Source organism: Heptranchias perlo, unplaced genomic scaffold, assembly GCF_035084215.1.
Source record: "Heptranchias perlo isolate sHepPer1 unplaced genomic scaffold, sHepPer1.hap1 HAP1_SCAFFOLD_637, whole genome shotgun sequence".
Taxonomy (NCBI): Eukaryota; Metazoa; Chordata; class Chondrichthyes; order Hexanchiformes; family Hexanchidae; genus Heptranchias; species Heptranchias perlo.
In genome coordinates this window covers 16,326-32,728 of record NW_027139663.1, presented here as the reverse complement: position 1 = coordinate 32,728, position 16,403 = coordinate 16,326, and the positions used below count along the sequence as shown (strand labels likewise).

The 16,403-nt window shown below is 58.7% G+C and overlaps 1 protein-coding gene across 1 annotated transcript; it reads left to right on the top strand.

The window, feature by feature from the left end:
• The first annotated feature begins 85 nt into the window (after positions 1 to 85).
• Positions 86 to 16,182, top strand: LOC137317892 (uncharacterized). Its single transcript, XM_067980897.1, has 14 exons — positions 86 to 102; positions 184 to 260; positions 1,632 to 1,727; positions 3,704 to 3,799; positions 6,397 to 6,492; positions 7,480 to 7,575; positions 9,575 to 9,670; positions 10,658 to 10,753; positions 11,764 to 11,859; positions 12,433 to 12,528; positions 13,493 to 13,588; positions 14,392 to 14,487; positions 15,147 to 15,242; positions 16,000 to 16,182. Exons 1-14 carry the CDS (start codon positions 86 to 88, stop codon positions 16,140 to 16,142), a joined length of 1,293 nt encoding a protein of 430 aa, XP_067836998.1. The 3' UTR covers positions 16,143 to 16,182.
• The last annotated feature ends 221 nt before the right edge of the window (positions 16,183 to 16,403 follow it).

The following is a 16,403-nucleotide window of genomic DNA, read 5'->3' as shown; positions in this document are numbered from 1 at the left end:
AAACAGACTCTACAGAGAGAAACAGGGGAATAAAGGGAGACACACAGGGTAGAGGGGAATATAGAACGGGGACAGAGAGGAAAGGATGGGCCCCGGTTTCCGGTACTTTTTCCCGGTTCCAGTCTCTCTCTCCGTTAATAAATTCCATCAGTTCAGGGTCTGACTCTGTGATTGTTTTTTCAGTTCTAGTGGATGGAAGATTCCGGAGACTGCTGTCCCCGACCGTCGCTGCTCCACAGACGTCCCAGGCTGGTTAAATGGTAATTTCAGACTTTCTAATCTCAGATTTACACTCACTGTCCAGCACTGTTCAGATCGCTCACATTCATCAATATTTACAAACCTCATTTCAGGTTCTCATCCCACCGTGGGACAGGGAGCAGTAACGAGGACAGTTTGTTTTACCTTGAGTGGAAATAACTGCAGGTGGACCCGGGAGATAAAAATTAAAAACTGCACCAGTTACTTCGTTTATGAGTTGGGACCGACAGGCGGACACTCTGCTTATTGTACAGGTAGATTGCTGTTTATAAATGTCCCAGGAGGGTGACTCTGGGAAGCCCCCGTGTCATCAACAGAACAAATCAAAGTTACTCGAGAGCCTCCTTTTTGTCCGGGAAACAATGAATAAAGGAACTGAAACACAAAGTGAACTTTTCACCAACACTGAAGGACACGGAATCACAGGCTGCTGTCCGTCTCCATCGGAACTCTGCTCACTGCAGGGCCCACGGGTCGCGATAGGCCCCGAGTGTATCACTGGACTCCCCACACTCCCTCTCCAGGGCCCACGGGTCACGATAGGCCCCGAGTGTATCACTGGACTCCCCACACTCCCTCTCCAGGGCCCACGGGTCACGATAGGCCCCGAGTGTATCACTGGACACCCCACACTCCCTCTCCAGGGCCCACGGGTCACGATAGGCCCCGAGTGTATCACTGGACACCCCACACTCCCTCTCCAGGGCCCACGGGTCACGATAGGCCCCGAGTGTATCACTGGACACCCCACACTCCCTCTCCAGGGCCCACGGGTCATGAAAGGCCCCGAGTGTATCACTGGACACCCCACACTCCCTCTCCAGGGCCCACGGGTCTCGATAGGCCCCGAGTGTATCACTGGACACCCCACACTCCCTCTCCAGGGCCCACGGGTCACGATAGGCCCCGAGTGTATCACTGGACACCCCACACTCCCTCTCCAGTGCCCACGTGTGGCGAGAGGCCCCGAGTGTTTCACTGGATACCCCACACTCCTTCTCCAAGATGCACGGGTCATGATAGGCTCAGTGTTTGGGATGTCGTGACTGAGGGGAGTGGGATGCAGAGACTGAGGGGAGTGGGATGTCGTGACTGAGGGGAGTGGGATGTCATGACGGAGGGGAGTGGGTTGTCATGACGGAGGGGAGTGGGATGTAGTGACTGAGGGGAGTGGGATGTAGTGACTGAGGGGAGTGGGATGCGGTGACTGAGGGGAGTGGGATCTCGTGACTGAGGGGAGTGGGATTGGATGATTATGGGTTATATTAAGACCGGTGTCTCCCATTCTCCGGACTCCAGTACCAGCCCGATGACCTGTCCGTGTGTTCTCCACTCCTGCACTCTCCCATGTTTCTGTCCCTTTATTACAGATCCAGAGACATCCACAAGTCAGGGACCCGAGGAACAAACAACTCTCAAATCCGCTGAGAGTCCGTCCTCTATCCCAGCGGGGTCTCCAGACTCAGGTATCAGTCTTGTGGGTTCATTGAAACAGACTCTTCACCCAATGGGACTCCTGAAATGCTCAGTCCCTGAGAATTATCCAGTCTCAAACAGAGTGGAGTGGAATGTAGTGACTGAGGGGAGTGGGATGTGGTGACTGAGGGGAGTGGGATGTAGTTACTGAGGGGAGTGGGATGTGGTGACTGAGGGGAGTGGGATGTCGTGACTGAGGGGAGTGGCTTGTCGTGACTGAGGGGAGTGGCTTGTAGTGACTGAGGGGAGTGGGTTGTAGTAAGTGAGGGGAGAGGCTTGTCAAGACTGAGGGGAGTGGGATGTCGTGACTGAGCAGAGTGGGATCTGGTGACTGAGGGGAGTGGGATGTAGTTACTGAGGGGAGTGGGATGTCGTGACTGAGGGGAGTGGGATGCAGTGACTGAGGGGAGTGGGATGTCGTGACTGAGGGGAGTGGGATGCAGTGACTGAGGGGAGTGGGATGTCGTGACTGAGGAGAGTGGGATGCAGTGACTGAGGGGAGTGGGATGCAGTGACTGAGGGGAGTGGGATGCAGTGACTGAGGGGAGTGGGATGTAGTGACTGAGGGGAGTGGGATGCAGTGACTGAGGGGAGTGGGATGTCGTGACTGAGGGGAGTGGGATGCAGTGACTGAGGGAAGTGGGATGTAGTGAATGAGGAGAGTGGGATGTAGAGACTGAAGGGAGTGGGATGTTGAGACTGAGGGGAGTGGGATGTAGTGACTGAGGGGAGTGGGATGTTGTGACTGAGGGGAGTGGGATGCAGTGACTGAGGGGAGTGGGATGTCGTGACTGAGGGGAGTGGGATGTTGTGACTGAGGGGAGTGGGATGTGGTGAGTGAGGGGAGTGGGATGTTGTGACTGAGGGGAGTGGGATGCAGTCACTGAGGGGAGTGGGATGCAGTGACTGAGGGGAGTGGGATGCAGTGACTGAGGGGAGTGGGATGTCGTGACTGAGGGGAGTGGGATGTCGTGACTGAGGGGTGTGGGATGTCGTGACTGAGGGGAGTGGGATGTCGTGACTGAGGGGAGTGGGATGTTGTGACTGAGGGGAGTGGGATGTGGTGACTGAGGGGAGTGGGATGTGGTGAGTGAGGGGAGTGGGATGTAGTTACTGAGGGGAGTGGGATGTCGTGACTGAGGGGAGTGGGATGTTGTGACTGAGGGGAGTGGGATGTGGTGAGTGAGGGGAGTGGGATGTAGTTACTGAGGGGATTGGGATGTGGTGACTGAGGGGAGTGGGATGTTGTGACTGAGGGGAGTGGGGTGTGGTGAGTGAGGGGAGTGGGATGTAGTTACTGAGGGGAGTGGGATGTGGTGACTGAGGGGAGTGGGATGCAGTGACTGAGGGGAGTGGGATGCAGTGACTGAGGGGAGTGGGAGGTCGTGTCTGAGGGGAGTGGGAGGTAGTGACTGAGGGGAGTGGGAGGTAGTGTCTGAGGGGAGTGGGAGGTAGTGTCTGAGGGGAGTGGGAGGTAGTGTCTGAGGGGAGTGGGAGGTCGCGGCTGAGGGGAGTGGGATGTAGTGACTGAGGGGAGTGGGATGTCGTGACTGAGGGGAGTGGGATGCAGTGACTGAGGGGAGTGGGATGTAGTGACTGAGGGGAGTGGGATGCAGTGACTGAGGGGAGTGGGATGTAGTGACTGAGGGGAGTGGGATGTGGTGAGTGAGGGGAGTGGGATGTAGTTACTGAGGGGAGTGGGATGGAGTGACTGAGGGGAGTGGGATGGAGTGACTGAGGGGAGTGGGATGGAGTGACTGAGGTGAGTGGGAGGTCGTGTCTGAGGGGAGTGGGAGGTCGCGGCTGAGGGGAGTGGGATGTAGTGACTGAGAGGAGTGGGATTGGATGATTACGGGTTGTATTCAGACCAGTGTCTCCCATTCTCCGGACTCCAGTACCAGCCCGATGACCTGTCCGTGTGTTCTCCACTCCTGCACTCTCCCATGTTTCTGTCCCTTTATTACAGATCCAGAGACATCCACAAGTCAGGGACCCGAGGAACAAACGACTCGAGAATCCGCTGAGAGTCCGTCCTCTATCCCAGCGGGGTCTCCAGACTCAGGTATCAGTCTTGTGGGTTCATTCAAACAGGCTCTTCACCCAATGTGACACCTGAAATGATCAGTCCCTGAGAATCATCCAGTCTCAAACAGTGGGGAGTGGGATGTTGTGACTGAGGGGAGTGGGATGTCGTGACTGAGGGGAGTGGGATGCAGTGACTGAGGGGAGTGGGATGTCGTGACTGAGGAGAGTGGGATGCAGTGACTGAGGGGAGTGGGATGCAGTGACTGAGGGGAGTGGGATGCAGTGACTGAGGGGAGTGGGATGTAGTGACTGAGGGGAGTGGGATGCAGTGACTGAGGGGAGTGGGATGTCGTGACTGAGGGGAGTGGGATGCAGTGACTGAGGGAAGTGGGATGTAGTGAATGAGGGGAGTGGGATGTCGTGACTGAGGAGAGTGGGATGCAGTGACTGAGGGGAGTGGGATGCAGTGACTGAGGGGAGTGGGATGCAGTGACTGAGGGGAGTGGGATGTAGTGACTGAGGGGAGTGGGATGCAGTGACTGAGGGGAGTGGGATGTCGTGACTGAGGGGAGTGGGATGCAGTGACTGAGGGAAGTGGGATGTAGTGAATGAGGGGAGTGGGATGTAGAGACTGAAGGGAGTGGGATGTTGAGACTGAGGGGAGTGGGATGTTGTGACTGAGGGGAGTGGGATGCAGTGACTGAGGGGAGTGGGATGTCGTGACTGAGGGGAGTGGGATGTTGTGACTGAGGGGAGTGGGATGTGGTGAGTGAGGGGAGTGGGATGTTGTGACTGAGGGGAGTGGGATGCAGTGACTGAGGGGAGTGGGATGTAGTGACTGAGGGGAGTGGGATGTCGTGACTGAGGGGAGTGGGATGTCGAGACTGAAGGGAGTGGGATGTTGAGACTGAGGGGAGTGGGATGTTGTGACTGAGGGGAGTGGGATGTAGTGAATGAGGGGAGAGGGATGTAGAGACTGAAGGGAGTGGGATGTTGAGACTGAGGGGAGTGGGATGTTGTGACTGAGGGGAGTGGGATGCAGTGACTGAGGGGAGTGGGATGTCGTGACTGAGGGGAGTGGGATGTTGTGACTGAGGGGAGTGGGATGTGGTGAGTGAGGGGAGTGGGATGTTGTGACTGAGGGGAGTGGGATGCAGTGACTGAGGGGAGTGGGATGTAGTGACTGAGGGGAGTGGGATGTGGTGACTGAGGGGAGTGGGATGTCGTGACTGAGGGGAGTGGGATGTCGAGACTGAAGGGAGTGGGATGTTGAGACTGAGGGGAGTGGGATGTTGTGACTGAGGGGAGTGGGATGCAGTGACTGAGGGGAGTGGGATGTCGTGACTGAGGGGAGTGGGATGTTGTGACTGAGGGGAGTGGGATGTAGTGACTGAGGGGAGTGGGATGCAGTGACTGAGGGGAGTGGGATGCAGTGACTGAGGGGAGTGGGATGTTGTGACTGAGGGGAGTGGGATGCAGTGACTGAGGGGAGTGGGATGCAGTGACTGAGGGGAGTGGGATGTCGTGACTGAGGGGTGTGGGATGTCGTGACTTTGGGGAGTGGGATGTGGTGAGTGAGGGGAGTGGGATGTAGTTACTGAGGGGAGTGGGATGTAGTGACTGAGGGGAGTGGGATGTGGTGAGTGAGGGGAGTGGCATGTAGTTACTGAGGGGAGTGGGATGTGGTGAGTGAGGGGAGTGGGATGTAGTGACTGAGGGGAGTGGGATGTGGTGAGTGAGGGGAGTGGGATGTAGTTACTGAGGGGAGTGGGATGTGGTGACTGAGGGGAGTGGGATGCAGTGACTGAGGGGAGTGGGATGCAGTGACTGAGGGGAGTGGGATGGAGTGACTGAGGGGAGTGGGATGGAGTGACTGAGGGGAGTGGGAGGTCGTGTCTGAGGGGAGTGGGAGGTAGTGACTGAGGGGAGTGGGAGGTAGTGTCTGAGGGGAGTGGGAGGTCGCGGCTGAGGGGAGTGGGATGTAGTGACTGAGGGGAGTGGGATGTCGTGACTGAGGGGAGTGGGATGCAGTGACTGAGGGGAGTGGGATGTAGTGACTGAGGGGAGTGGGATGTAGTGACTGAGGGGAGTGGGATGTAGTGACTGAGGGGAGTGGGATGCAATGACTGAGGGGAGTGGGATGCAGTGACTGAGGGGAGTGGGATGTCGTGACTGAGGGGAGTGCGATGTAGTGGCTGAGGGGAGTGGGATGCGGTGGCTGAGGGGAGGGGGATGTGGTGGCTGAGGGGAGGGGGATGCGGTGGCTGAGGGGAGGGGGATGCGGTGGCTGAGGGGAGGGGGATGCGGTGGCTGAGGGGAGTGGGATGCGGTGGCTGAGGGGAGGGGGATGCGTTGGCTGAGGGGAGGGGGATGCGGTGGCTGAGGGGAGTGGGATGCGGTGGCTGAGGGGAGTGGGATGCGGTGGCTGAGGGGAGGGGGATGCGGTGGCTGAGGGGAGGGGGATGCAGTGGCTGAGGGGAGAGGGATGCGGTGGCTGAGGGGAGAGTGATTGGAGTATTATGGTTTATATTAAGACCTGTGTCTCCCATTCTCCGGACTCCAGGACCAGCCCGATGACCTGTCCGTGTGTTCTCCACTCCTGCACTCTCCCATGTTTCTGTCTCTTTATTACAGATCCAGAGACATCCACAAGTCAGCGACCCGAGGAACAAACGACTCGAGAATCCGCTGAGAGTCCGTCCTCTATCCCAGCGGGGTCTCCAGACTCAGGTATCAGTCTCGTGGGTTCATTCAAACAGACTCTTCACCCAATGTGACTCCTGAAATGCTCAGTCCCTGAGAATCATCCAGTCTCAAACAGAGGGGAGTGGGATGTAGAGACTGAGGGGAGTGGGATGTAGTAACTGAGCGGAGTGGGATGTAGTGACTGAGGGGAGTGGGATGTAGTGACTGAGGGGAGTGGGATGCAGTGACTGAGGGGAGTGGGATGCAGTGACTGAGGGGAGTGGGATGTCGTGACTGAGGGGAGTGGGATGTCGTGACTGAGGGGAGTGGGATGTAGTGACTGAGGGGAGTGGGATGTAGTGACTGAGGGGAGTGGGATGTAGTGACTGAGGGGAGTGGGATGCAGTGACTGAGGGGAGTGGGATGTAGTGACTGAGGGGAGTGGGATGCAGTGACTGAGGGGAGTGGGATGTCGTGACTGAGGGGAGTGGGATGTCGTGACTGAGGGGAGTGGGATGCGGTGGCTGAGGGGAGGGGGATGCGGTGGCTGAGGGGAGGGGGATGCGGTGGCTGAGGGGAGGGGGATGCGGTGGCTGAGGGGAGGGGGATGCGGTGGCTGAGGGGAGGGGGATGCGGTGGCTGAGGGGAGGGGGATGCGGTGGCTGAGGGGAGGGGGATGCGGTGGCTGAGGGAAGTGGGATGCGGTGCCTGAGGGGAGGGGGATGCGGTGGCTGAGGGGAGGGGGATGCGGTGGCTGAGGGGAGGGGGATGCGGTGGCTGAGGGGAGGGGGATGCGGTGGCTGAGGGGAGGGGGATGCGGTGGCTGAGGGGAGGGCGATGCGGTGGCTGAGGGGAGGGGGATGCGGTGGCTGAGGGGAGGGGGATGCGGTGGCTGAGGGGAGAGTGATTGGAGTATTATGGGTTATATTAAGACCGGTGTCTCCCATTCTCCGGACTCCAGTACCAGCCCGATGACCTGTCCGTGTGTTCTCCACTCCTGCACTCTCCCATGTTTCTGTCCCTTTATTACAGATCCAGAGACATCCACAAGTCAGGGACCCGAGGAACAAATGACTCGAGAATCCGCTGAGAGTCCGTCCTCTATCCCAGCGGGGTCTCCAGACTCAGGTATCAGTCTCGTGGGTTCATTCAAACAGACTCTTCACCCAATGTGATTCCTGAAATGCTCAGTCCCTGAGAATCATCCAGTCTCAAACAGAGGGGAGTGGGATGTAGTGACTGAGGGGAGTGGGATGTAGTGACTGAGGGGAGTGGGATGTCGTGACTGAGGGGAGTAGGATGTGGTGGCTGAGGGGAGTGGGATGTTGTGACTGAGGGGAGTGGGATGTGGTGAGTGAGGGGAGTGGGATAAGGTGAGTGAGGGGAGTGGGATGAGGTGAGTGAGGGGAGTGGGATGCAGCGACTGAGGGGAGTGGGATGTCGTGACTGAGGGGAGTGGGATGTCGTGACTGAGGGGAGTGGGATGTTGTGACTGAGGGGAGTGGGATGTGGTGAGTGAGGGGAGTGGGATGTAGTTACTGAGGGGAGTGGGATGGAGTGACTGAGGGGAGTGGGATGGAGTGACTGAGGGGAGTGGGATGGAGTGACTGAGGTGAGTGGGAGGTAGTGTCTGAGGGGAGTGGGAGGTCGCGGCTGAGGGGAGTGGGATGTAGTGACTGAGGGGAGTGGGATGTGGTGACTGAGGGGAGTGGGATGTCGTGACTGAGGGGAGTGGGATGTCGAGACTGAAGGGAGTGGGATGTTGAGACTGAGGGGAGTGGGATGTTGTGACTGAGGGGAGTGGGATGCAGTGACTGAGGGGAGTGGGATGTCGTGACTGAGGGGAGTGGGATGTTGTGACTGAGGGGAGTGGGATGTAGTGACTGAGGGGAGTGGGATGCAGTGACTGAGGGGAGTGGGATGCAGTGACTGAGGGGAGTGGGATGTTGTGACTGAGGGGAGTGGGATGCAGTGACTGAGGGGAGTGGGATGCAGTGACTGAGGGGAGTGGGATGTCGTGACTGAGGGGTGTGGGATGTCGTGACTTTGGGGAGTGGGATGTGGTGAGTGAGGGGAGTGGGATGTAGTTACTGAGGGGAGTGGGATGTAGTGACTGAGGGGAGTGGGATGTGGTGAGTGAGGGGAGTGGCATGTAGTTACTGAGGGGAGTGGGATGTGGTGAGTGAGGGGAGTGGGATGTAGTGACTGAGGGGAGTGGGATGTGGTGAGTGAGGGGAGTGGGATGTAGTTACTGAGGGGAGTGGGATGTGGTGACTGAGGGGAGTGGGATGCAGTGACTGAGGGGAGTGGGATGCAGTGACTGAGGGGAGTGGGATGGAGTGACTGAGGGGAGTGGGATGGAGTGACTGAGGGGAGTGGGAGGTCGTGTCTGAGGGGAGTGGGAGGTAGTGACTGAGGGGAGTGGGAGGTAGTGTCTGAGGGGAGTGGGAGGTCGCGGCTGAGGGGAGTGGGATGTAGTGACTGAGGGGAGTGGGATGTCGTGACTGAGGGGAGTGGGATGCAGTGACTGAGGGGAGTGGGATGTAGTGACTGAGGGGAGTGGGATGTAGTGACTGAGGGGAGTGGGATGTAGTGACTGAGGGGAGTGGGATGCAATGACTGAGGGGAGTGGGATGCAGTGACTGAGGGGAGTGGGATGTCGTGACTGAGGGGAGTGCGATGTAGTGGCTGAGGGGAGTGGGATGCGGTGGCTGAGGGGAGGGGGATGTGGTGGCTGAGGGGAGGGGGATGCGGTGGCTGAGGGGAGGGGGATGCGGTGGCTGAGGGGAGGGGGATGCGGTGGCTGAGGGGAGTGGGATGCGGTGGCTGAGGGGAGGGGGATGCGTTGGCTGAGGGGAGGGGGATGCGGTGGCTGAGGGGAGTGGGATGCGGTGGCTGAGGGGAGTGGGATGCGGTGGCTGAGGGGAGGGGGATGCGGTGGCTGAGGGGAGGGGGATGCAGTGGCTGAGGGGAGAGGGATGCGGTGGCTGAGGGGAGAGTGATTGGAGTATTATGGTTTATATTAAGACCTGTGTCTCCCATTCTCCGGACTCCAGGACCAGCCCGATGACCTGTCCGTGTGTTCTCCACTCCTGCACTCTCCCATGTTTCTGTCTCTTTATTACAGATCCAGAGACATCCACAAGTCAGCGACCCGAGGAACAAACGACTCGAGAATCCGCTGAGAGTCCGTCCTCTATCCCAGCGGGGTCTCCAGACTCAGGTATCAGTCTCGTGGGTTCATTCAAACAGACTCTTCACCCAATGTGACTCCTGAAATGCTCAGTCCCTGAGAATCATCCAGTCTCAAACAGAGGGGAGTGGGATGTAGAGACTGAGGGGAGTGGGATGTAGTAACTGAGCGGAGTGGGATGTAGTGACTGAGGGGAGTGGGATGTAGTGACTGAGGGGAGTGGGATGCAGTGACTGAGGGGAGTGGGATGCAGTGACTGAGGGGAGTGGGATGTCGTGACTGAGGGGAGTGGGATGTCGTGACTGAGGGGAGTGGGATGTAGTGACTGAGGGGAGTGGGATGTAGTGACTGAGGGGAGTGGGATGTAGTGACTGAGGGGAGTGGGATGCAGTGACTGAGGGGAGTGGGATGTAGTGACTGAGGGGAGTGGGATGCAGTGACTGAGGGGAGTGGGATGTCGTGACTGAGGGGAGTGGGATGTCGTGACTGAGGGGAGTGGGATGTGGTGGCTGAGGGGAGGGGGATGCGGTGGCTGAGGGGAGGGGGATGCGGTGGCTGAGGGGAGGGGGATGCGGTGGCTGAGGGGAGGGGGATGCGGTGGCTGAGGGGAGGGGGATGCGGTGGCTGAGGGGAGGGGGATGCGGTGGCTGAGGGGAGGGGGATGCGGTGGCTGAGGGAAGTGGGATGCGGTGCCTGAGGGGAGGGGGATGCGGTGGCTGAGGGGAGGGGGATGCGGTGGCTGAGGGGAGGGGGATGCGGTGGCTGAGGGGAGGGGGATGCGGTGGCTGAGGGGAGGGGGATGCGGTGGCTGAGGGGAGGGCGATGCGGTGGCTGAGGGGAGGGGGATGCGGTGGCTGAGGGGAGGGGGATGCGGTGGCTGAGGGGAGAGTGATTGGAGTATTATGGGTTATATTAAGACCGGTGTCTCCCATTCTCCGGACTCCAGTACCAGCCCGATGACCTGTCCGTGTGTTCTCCACTCCTGCACTCTCCCATGTTTCTGTCCCTTTATTACAGATCCAGAGACATCCACAAGTCAGGGACCCGAGGAACAAATGACTCGAGAATCCGCTGAGAGTCCGTCCTCTATCCCAGCGGGGTCTCCAGACTCAGGTATCAGTCTCGTGGGTTCATTCAAACAGACTCTTCACCCAATGTGATTCCTGAAATGCTCAGTCCCTGAGAATCATCCAGTCTCAAACAGAGGGGAGTGGGATGTAGTGACTGAGGGGAGTGGGATGTAGTGACTGAGGGGAGTGGGATGTCGTGACTGAGGGGAGTAGGATGTGGTGGCTGAGGGGAGTGGGATGTTGTGACTGAGGGGAGTGGGATGTGGTGAGTGAGGGGAGTGGGATAAGGTGAGTGAGGGGAGTGGGATGAGGTGAGTGAGGGGAGTGGGATGCAGCGACTGAGGGGAGTGGGATGTCGTGACTGAGGGGAGTGGGATGTCGTGACTGAGGGGAGTGGGATGTTGTGACTGAGGGGAGTGGGATGTGGTGAGTGAGGGGAGTGGGATGTAGTTACTGAGGGGAGTGGGATGGAGTGACTGAGGGGAGTGGGATGGAGTGACTGAGGGGAGTGGGATGGAGTGACTGAGGTGAGTGGGAGGTAGTGTCTGAGGGGAGTGGGAGGTCGCGGCTGAGGGGAGTGGGATGTAGTGACTGAGGGGAGTGGGATGTGGTGACTGAGGGGAGTGGGATGGAGTGACTGAGGGGAGTGGGATGGAGTGACTGAGGGGAGTGGGATGGAGTGACTGAGGTGAGTGGGAGGTAGTGTCTGAGGGGAGTGGGAGGTCGCGGCTGAGGGGAGTGGGATGTAGTGACTGAGGGGAGTGGGATGTGGTGACTGAGGGGAGTGGGATGGAGTGACTGAGGGGAGTGGGATGGAGTGACTGAGGGGAGTGGGATGGAGTGACTGAGGTGAGTGGGAGGTAGTGTCTGAGGGGAGTGGGAGGTCGCGGCTGAGGGGAGTGGGATGTAGTGACTGAGGGGAGTGGGATTGGATGATTATGGGTTATATTAAGACCGGTGTCTCCCGTTCTCCGGACTCCAGTCCCAGCCCGATGACCTGTCCGTGTGTTCTCCACTCCTGCACTCTCCCATGTTTCTGTCCCTTTATTACAGATCCAGAGACATCCACAAGTCAGGGACCCGAGGAACAAACGACTCGAGAATCCGCTGAGAGTCCGTCCTCTATCCCAGCGGGGTCTCCAGACTCAGGTATCAGTCTTGTGGGTTCATTCAAACAGACTCTTCACCCAATGTGACTCCTGAAATTCCCAGTCCCTGAGAATGATCCAGTCTCGAACAGAGGGGAGTGGGATGTAGTGACTGAGGGGAGTGGGATGTAGAGACTGAGGGGAGTGGGATGGAGTGACTGAGGGGAGTGGGATGTAGTGACTGAGGGGAGTGGGATGTGGTGGCTGAGGGGAGGGGGATGCGGTGGCTGAGGGGAGGGGGATGCGGTGGCTGAGGGGAGGGGGATGCGGTGGCTGAGGGGAGGGGGATGCGGTGGCTGAGGGGAGGGGGATGCGGTGGCTGAGGGAAGTGGGATGCGGTGGCTGAGGGGAGGGGGATGCGGTGGCTGAGGGGAGGGGGATGCGGTGGCTGAGGGGAGGGGGATGCGGTGGCTGAGGGGAGGGGGATGCGGTGGCTGAGGGGAGAGTGATTGGAGTATTATGGGTTATATTAAGACCGGTGTCTCTCATTCTCCGGACTCCAGTCCCAGCCCGATGACCTGTCCATGTGTTCTCCACTCCTGCACTCTCCCATGTTTCTGTCCCTTTATTACAGATCCAGAGACATCCACAAGTCAGGGACCCGAGGAACAAACGACTCTCGAATCCGCTGAGAGTCCGTCCTCTCTCCCAGCGGGGTCTCCAGACTCAGGTATCAGTCTCGTGGGTTCATTCAAACAGACTCTTCACCCAATGTGATTCCTGAAATGCTCAGTCCCTGAGAATCATCCAGTCTCAAACAGAGGGGAGTGGGATGTAGTGACTGAGGGGAGTGGGATGTCGTGACTGAGGGGAGTAGGATGTGGTGGCTGAGGGGAGTGGGATGTTGTGACTGAGGGGAGTGGGATGTGGTGAGTGAGGGGAGTGGGATAAGGTGAGTGAGGGGAGTGGGATGAGGTGAGTGAGGGGAGTGGGATGCAGCGACTGAGGGGAGTGGGATGTCGTGACTGAGGGGAGTGGGATGTCGTGACTGAGGGGAGTGGGATGTTGTGACTGAGGGGAGTGGGATGTGGTGAGTGAGGGGAGTGGGATGTAGTTACTGAGGGGAGTGGGATGGAGTGACTGAGGGGAGTGGGATGGAGTGACTGAGGGGAGTGGGATGGAGTGACTGAGGTGAGTGGGAGGTAGTGTCTGAGGGGAGTGGGAGGTCGCGGCTGAGGGGAGTGGCATGTAGTGACTGAGGGGAGTGGGATGTGGTGACTGAGGGGAGTGGGATGGAGTGACTGAGGGGAGTGGGATGGAGTGACTGAGGTGAGTGGGAGGTAGTGTCTGAGGGGAGTGGGAGGTCGCGGCTGAGGGGAGTGGGATGTAGTGACTGAGGGGAGTGGGATGTGGTGACTGAGGGGAGTGGGATGGAGTGACTGAGGGGAGTGGGATGGAGTGACTGAGGGGAGTGGGATGGAGTGACTGAGGTGAGTGGGAGGTAGTGTCTGAGGGGAGTGGGAGGTCGCGGCTGAGGGGAGTGGGATGTAGTGACTGAGGGGAGTGGGATTGGATGATTACGGGTTATATTAAGACCGGTGTCTCCCGTTCTCCGGACTCCAGTCCCAGCCCGATGACCTGTCCGTGTGTTCTCCACTCCTGCACTCTCCCATGTTTCTGTCCCTTTATTACAGATCCAGAGACATCCACAAGTCAGGGACCCGAGGAACAAACGACTCTCGAATCCGCTGAGAGTCCGTCCTCTATCCCAGCGGGGTCTCCAGACTCAGGTATCAGTCTCGTGGGTTCATTCAAACAGACTCTTCACCCAATGGGACTCCTGAAATGCTCAGTCCCTGAGAATCATCCAGTCTCAAACAGAGGGGAGTGGGATGTCGTGACTGAGGGGAGTGGGATGTCGTGACTGAGGGGAGTGGGATGTCGTGACTGAGGGGAGTGGGATGCGGTGGCTGAGGGGAGGGGGATGCGGTGGCTGAGAGTAGTGGGATGCAGTGGCTGAGGGGAGGGGGATGCGATGGCTGAGGGGAGGGGGATGCGGTGGCTGAGGGGAGGGGGATGCGGTGGCTGAGAGTAGTGGGATGCAGTGGCTGAGGGGAGGGGGATGCGATGGCTGAGGGGAGGGGGATGCGGTGGCTGAGGGGAGGGGGATGCGGTGGCTGAGGGGAGGGGGATGCGGTGGCTGAGGGGAGGGGGATGCGGTGGCTGAGGGGAGGGGGATGCGGTGGCTGAGGGGAGGGGGATGCGGTGGCTGAGGGGAGTGGGATGCGTTGGCTGAGGGGAGGGGGATGTAGTGACTGAGGGGAGGGTGATGCGGTGGCTGAGGGGAGGGGGATGCGGTGGCTGAGGGGAGGGGGATGCGGTGGCTGAGGGGAGGGGGATGCGGTGGCTGAGGGGAGTGGGATGCGGTGGCTGAGGGGAGGGGGATGCGGTGGCTGAGGGGAGAGTGATTGGAGTATTGTGGGTTATATTAAGACCGGTGTCTCCCATTCTCCGGACTCCAGCACCAGCCCGATGACCTGTCCGTGTGTTCTCCACTCCTGCACTCTCCCATGTTTCTGTCCCTTTATTACAGATCCAGAGACATCCACAAGTCAGGGACCCGAGGAACAAACGACTCGAGAATCCGCTGAGAGTCCGTCCTCTATCCCAGCGGGGTCTCCAGACTCAGGTATCAGTCTTGTGGGTTCATTCAAACAGACTCTTCACCCAATGTGACTCCTGAAATGCTCAGTCCCTGAGAATCATCCAGTCTCAAACAGAGTGGGATGTCGTGACTGAGATGAGTGTTTTTAGTTGCTGAGGGGAGTGGGATTTCGTGACTGAGGGGAGTGCGTTGTCGTGTCTGAGGGGAGTGGCATCTAATGACTGAGGGGAGTGGGATGTCGTGACTGAGTTGAGAGGGATGTAGTGACTGAGGGGTTTGGGATGTAGTGACTGAGGGGAGTGGGATGTAGTGACTGAGTTGAGAGGGATATAGTGACTGAGGGGAGTGGGATGTAGTGACTGAGGGGAGTGGGATGTCGTGACTGAGTTGAGAGGGATGTAGTGACTGAGGGGAGTGGGATGTCGTGACTGAGGGGAGTGGGATGTAGTGACTGAGGGGAGTGGGATGTCGTGACTGAGTTGAGAGGGATGTCGTGACTGAGGGGAGTGGGATGTGGTGACTGAGGGGAGTGGGATGTGGTGACTGAGGGGAGTGGGATTGGATGATTGTGGGTTATATTAAGACCGGTGTCTCCCATTCTCCGGACTCCAGTACCAGCCCGATGACCTGTCTGTGTGTTCTCCACTCCTGCACTCTCCCATGTTTCTGTCCCTTTATTACAGATCCAGAGACATCCACAAGTCAGGGACCCGAGGAACAAACGACTCTCGAATCCGCTGAGAGTCCGTCCTCTATCCCAGCGGGGTCTGCAGACTCAGGTATCAGTCTCGTGGGTTCATTCAAACAGACTCTTCACCCAATGTCACTCGTGAAATGCTCAGTCCCTGAGAATCATCCAGTCTCGAACAGAGGGGAGTGGGATGTTGTGACTGAGGGGAGTGGGATGTTGTGACTGAGGGGAGTGGGATGTAGTGTCTGAGGGGAGTGGGATGTTGTGACTGAGGGGAGTGGGATGTTGTGACTGAGGGGAGTGGGATGTCGTGACTGAGGGGAGTGGGATAAGGTGAGTGAGGGGAGTGGGATGAGGTGAGTGAGGGGAGTGGGATGCAGTGACTGAGGGGAGTGGGATGTCGTGACTGAGGGGAGTGGGATGTCGTGACTGAGCGGAGTGGGATGTTGTGACTGAGGGGAGTGGGATGTGGTGAGTGAGGGGAGTGGGATGTAGTTACTGAGGGGAGTGGGATGCGGTGACTGAGGGGAGTGGGATGCAGTGACTGAGGGGAGTGGGATGGAGTGACTGAGGGGAGTGGGATGGAGTGACTGAGGGGAGTGGGATGGAGTGACTGAGGTGAGTGGGAGGTAGTGTCTGAGGGGAGTGGGCGGTCGCGGCTGAGGGGAGTGGGATGTAGTAACTGTGGGGAGTGGGATCTAGTGACTGAGGGGAGTGGGATTGGATGATTATGGGTTATATTAAGACCGGTGTCTCCCGTTCTCCGGACTCCAGTCCCAGCCCGATGACCTGTCCATGTGTTCTCCACTCCTGCACTCTCCCATGTTTCTGTCCCTTTATTACAGATCCAGAGACATCCACAAGTCAGGGACCCGAGGAACAAACGACTCGAGAATCCGCTGAGAGTCCGTCCTCTATCCCAGCGGGGTCTCCAGACTCAGATATCAGTCTTGTGGGTTCATTGAAACAGACTCTTCACCCAATGTGACTCCTGAAATTCCCAGTCCCTGAGAATCATCCAGTCTCAAACAGAGGGGAGTGGGATGGAGTGGCTGAGGGGAGTGGGATGCGGTGGCTGAGGGGAGGGGGATGCGGTGGCTGAGGGGAGGGGGATGCGGTGGCTGAGGGGAGGGGGATGCGGTGGCTGAGGGGAGGGGGATGCGGTGGCTGAGGGGAGGGGGATGCGGTGGCTGAGGGGAGTGGGATGCGGTGGCTGAGGGGACGGGGATGCGTTGGCTGAGGGGAGGGT

Bases quoted from the DNA above. Each gene is read 5' to 3' on its own strand.
- LOC137317892 (XM_067980897.1), top strand. The intron at 3,800-6,396 runs GTATCAGTCTTG...TCTTTATTACAG, and splicing joins AGCGGGGTCTCCAGACTCAG to ATCCAGAGACATCCACAAGT. The intron at 14,488-15,146 runs GTATCAGTCTTG...CCTTTATTACAG, and splicing joins AGCGGGGTCTCCAGACTCAG to ATCCAGAGACATCCACAAGT.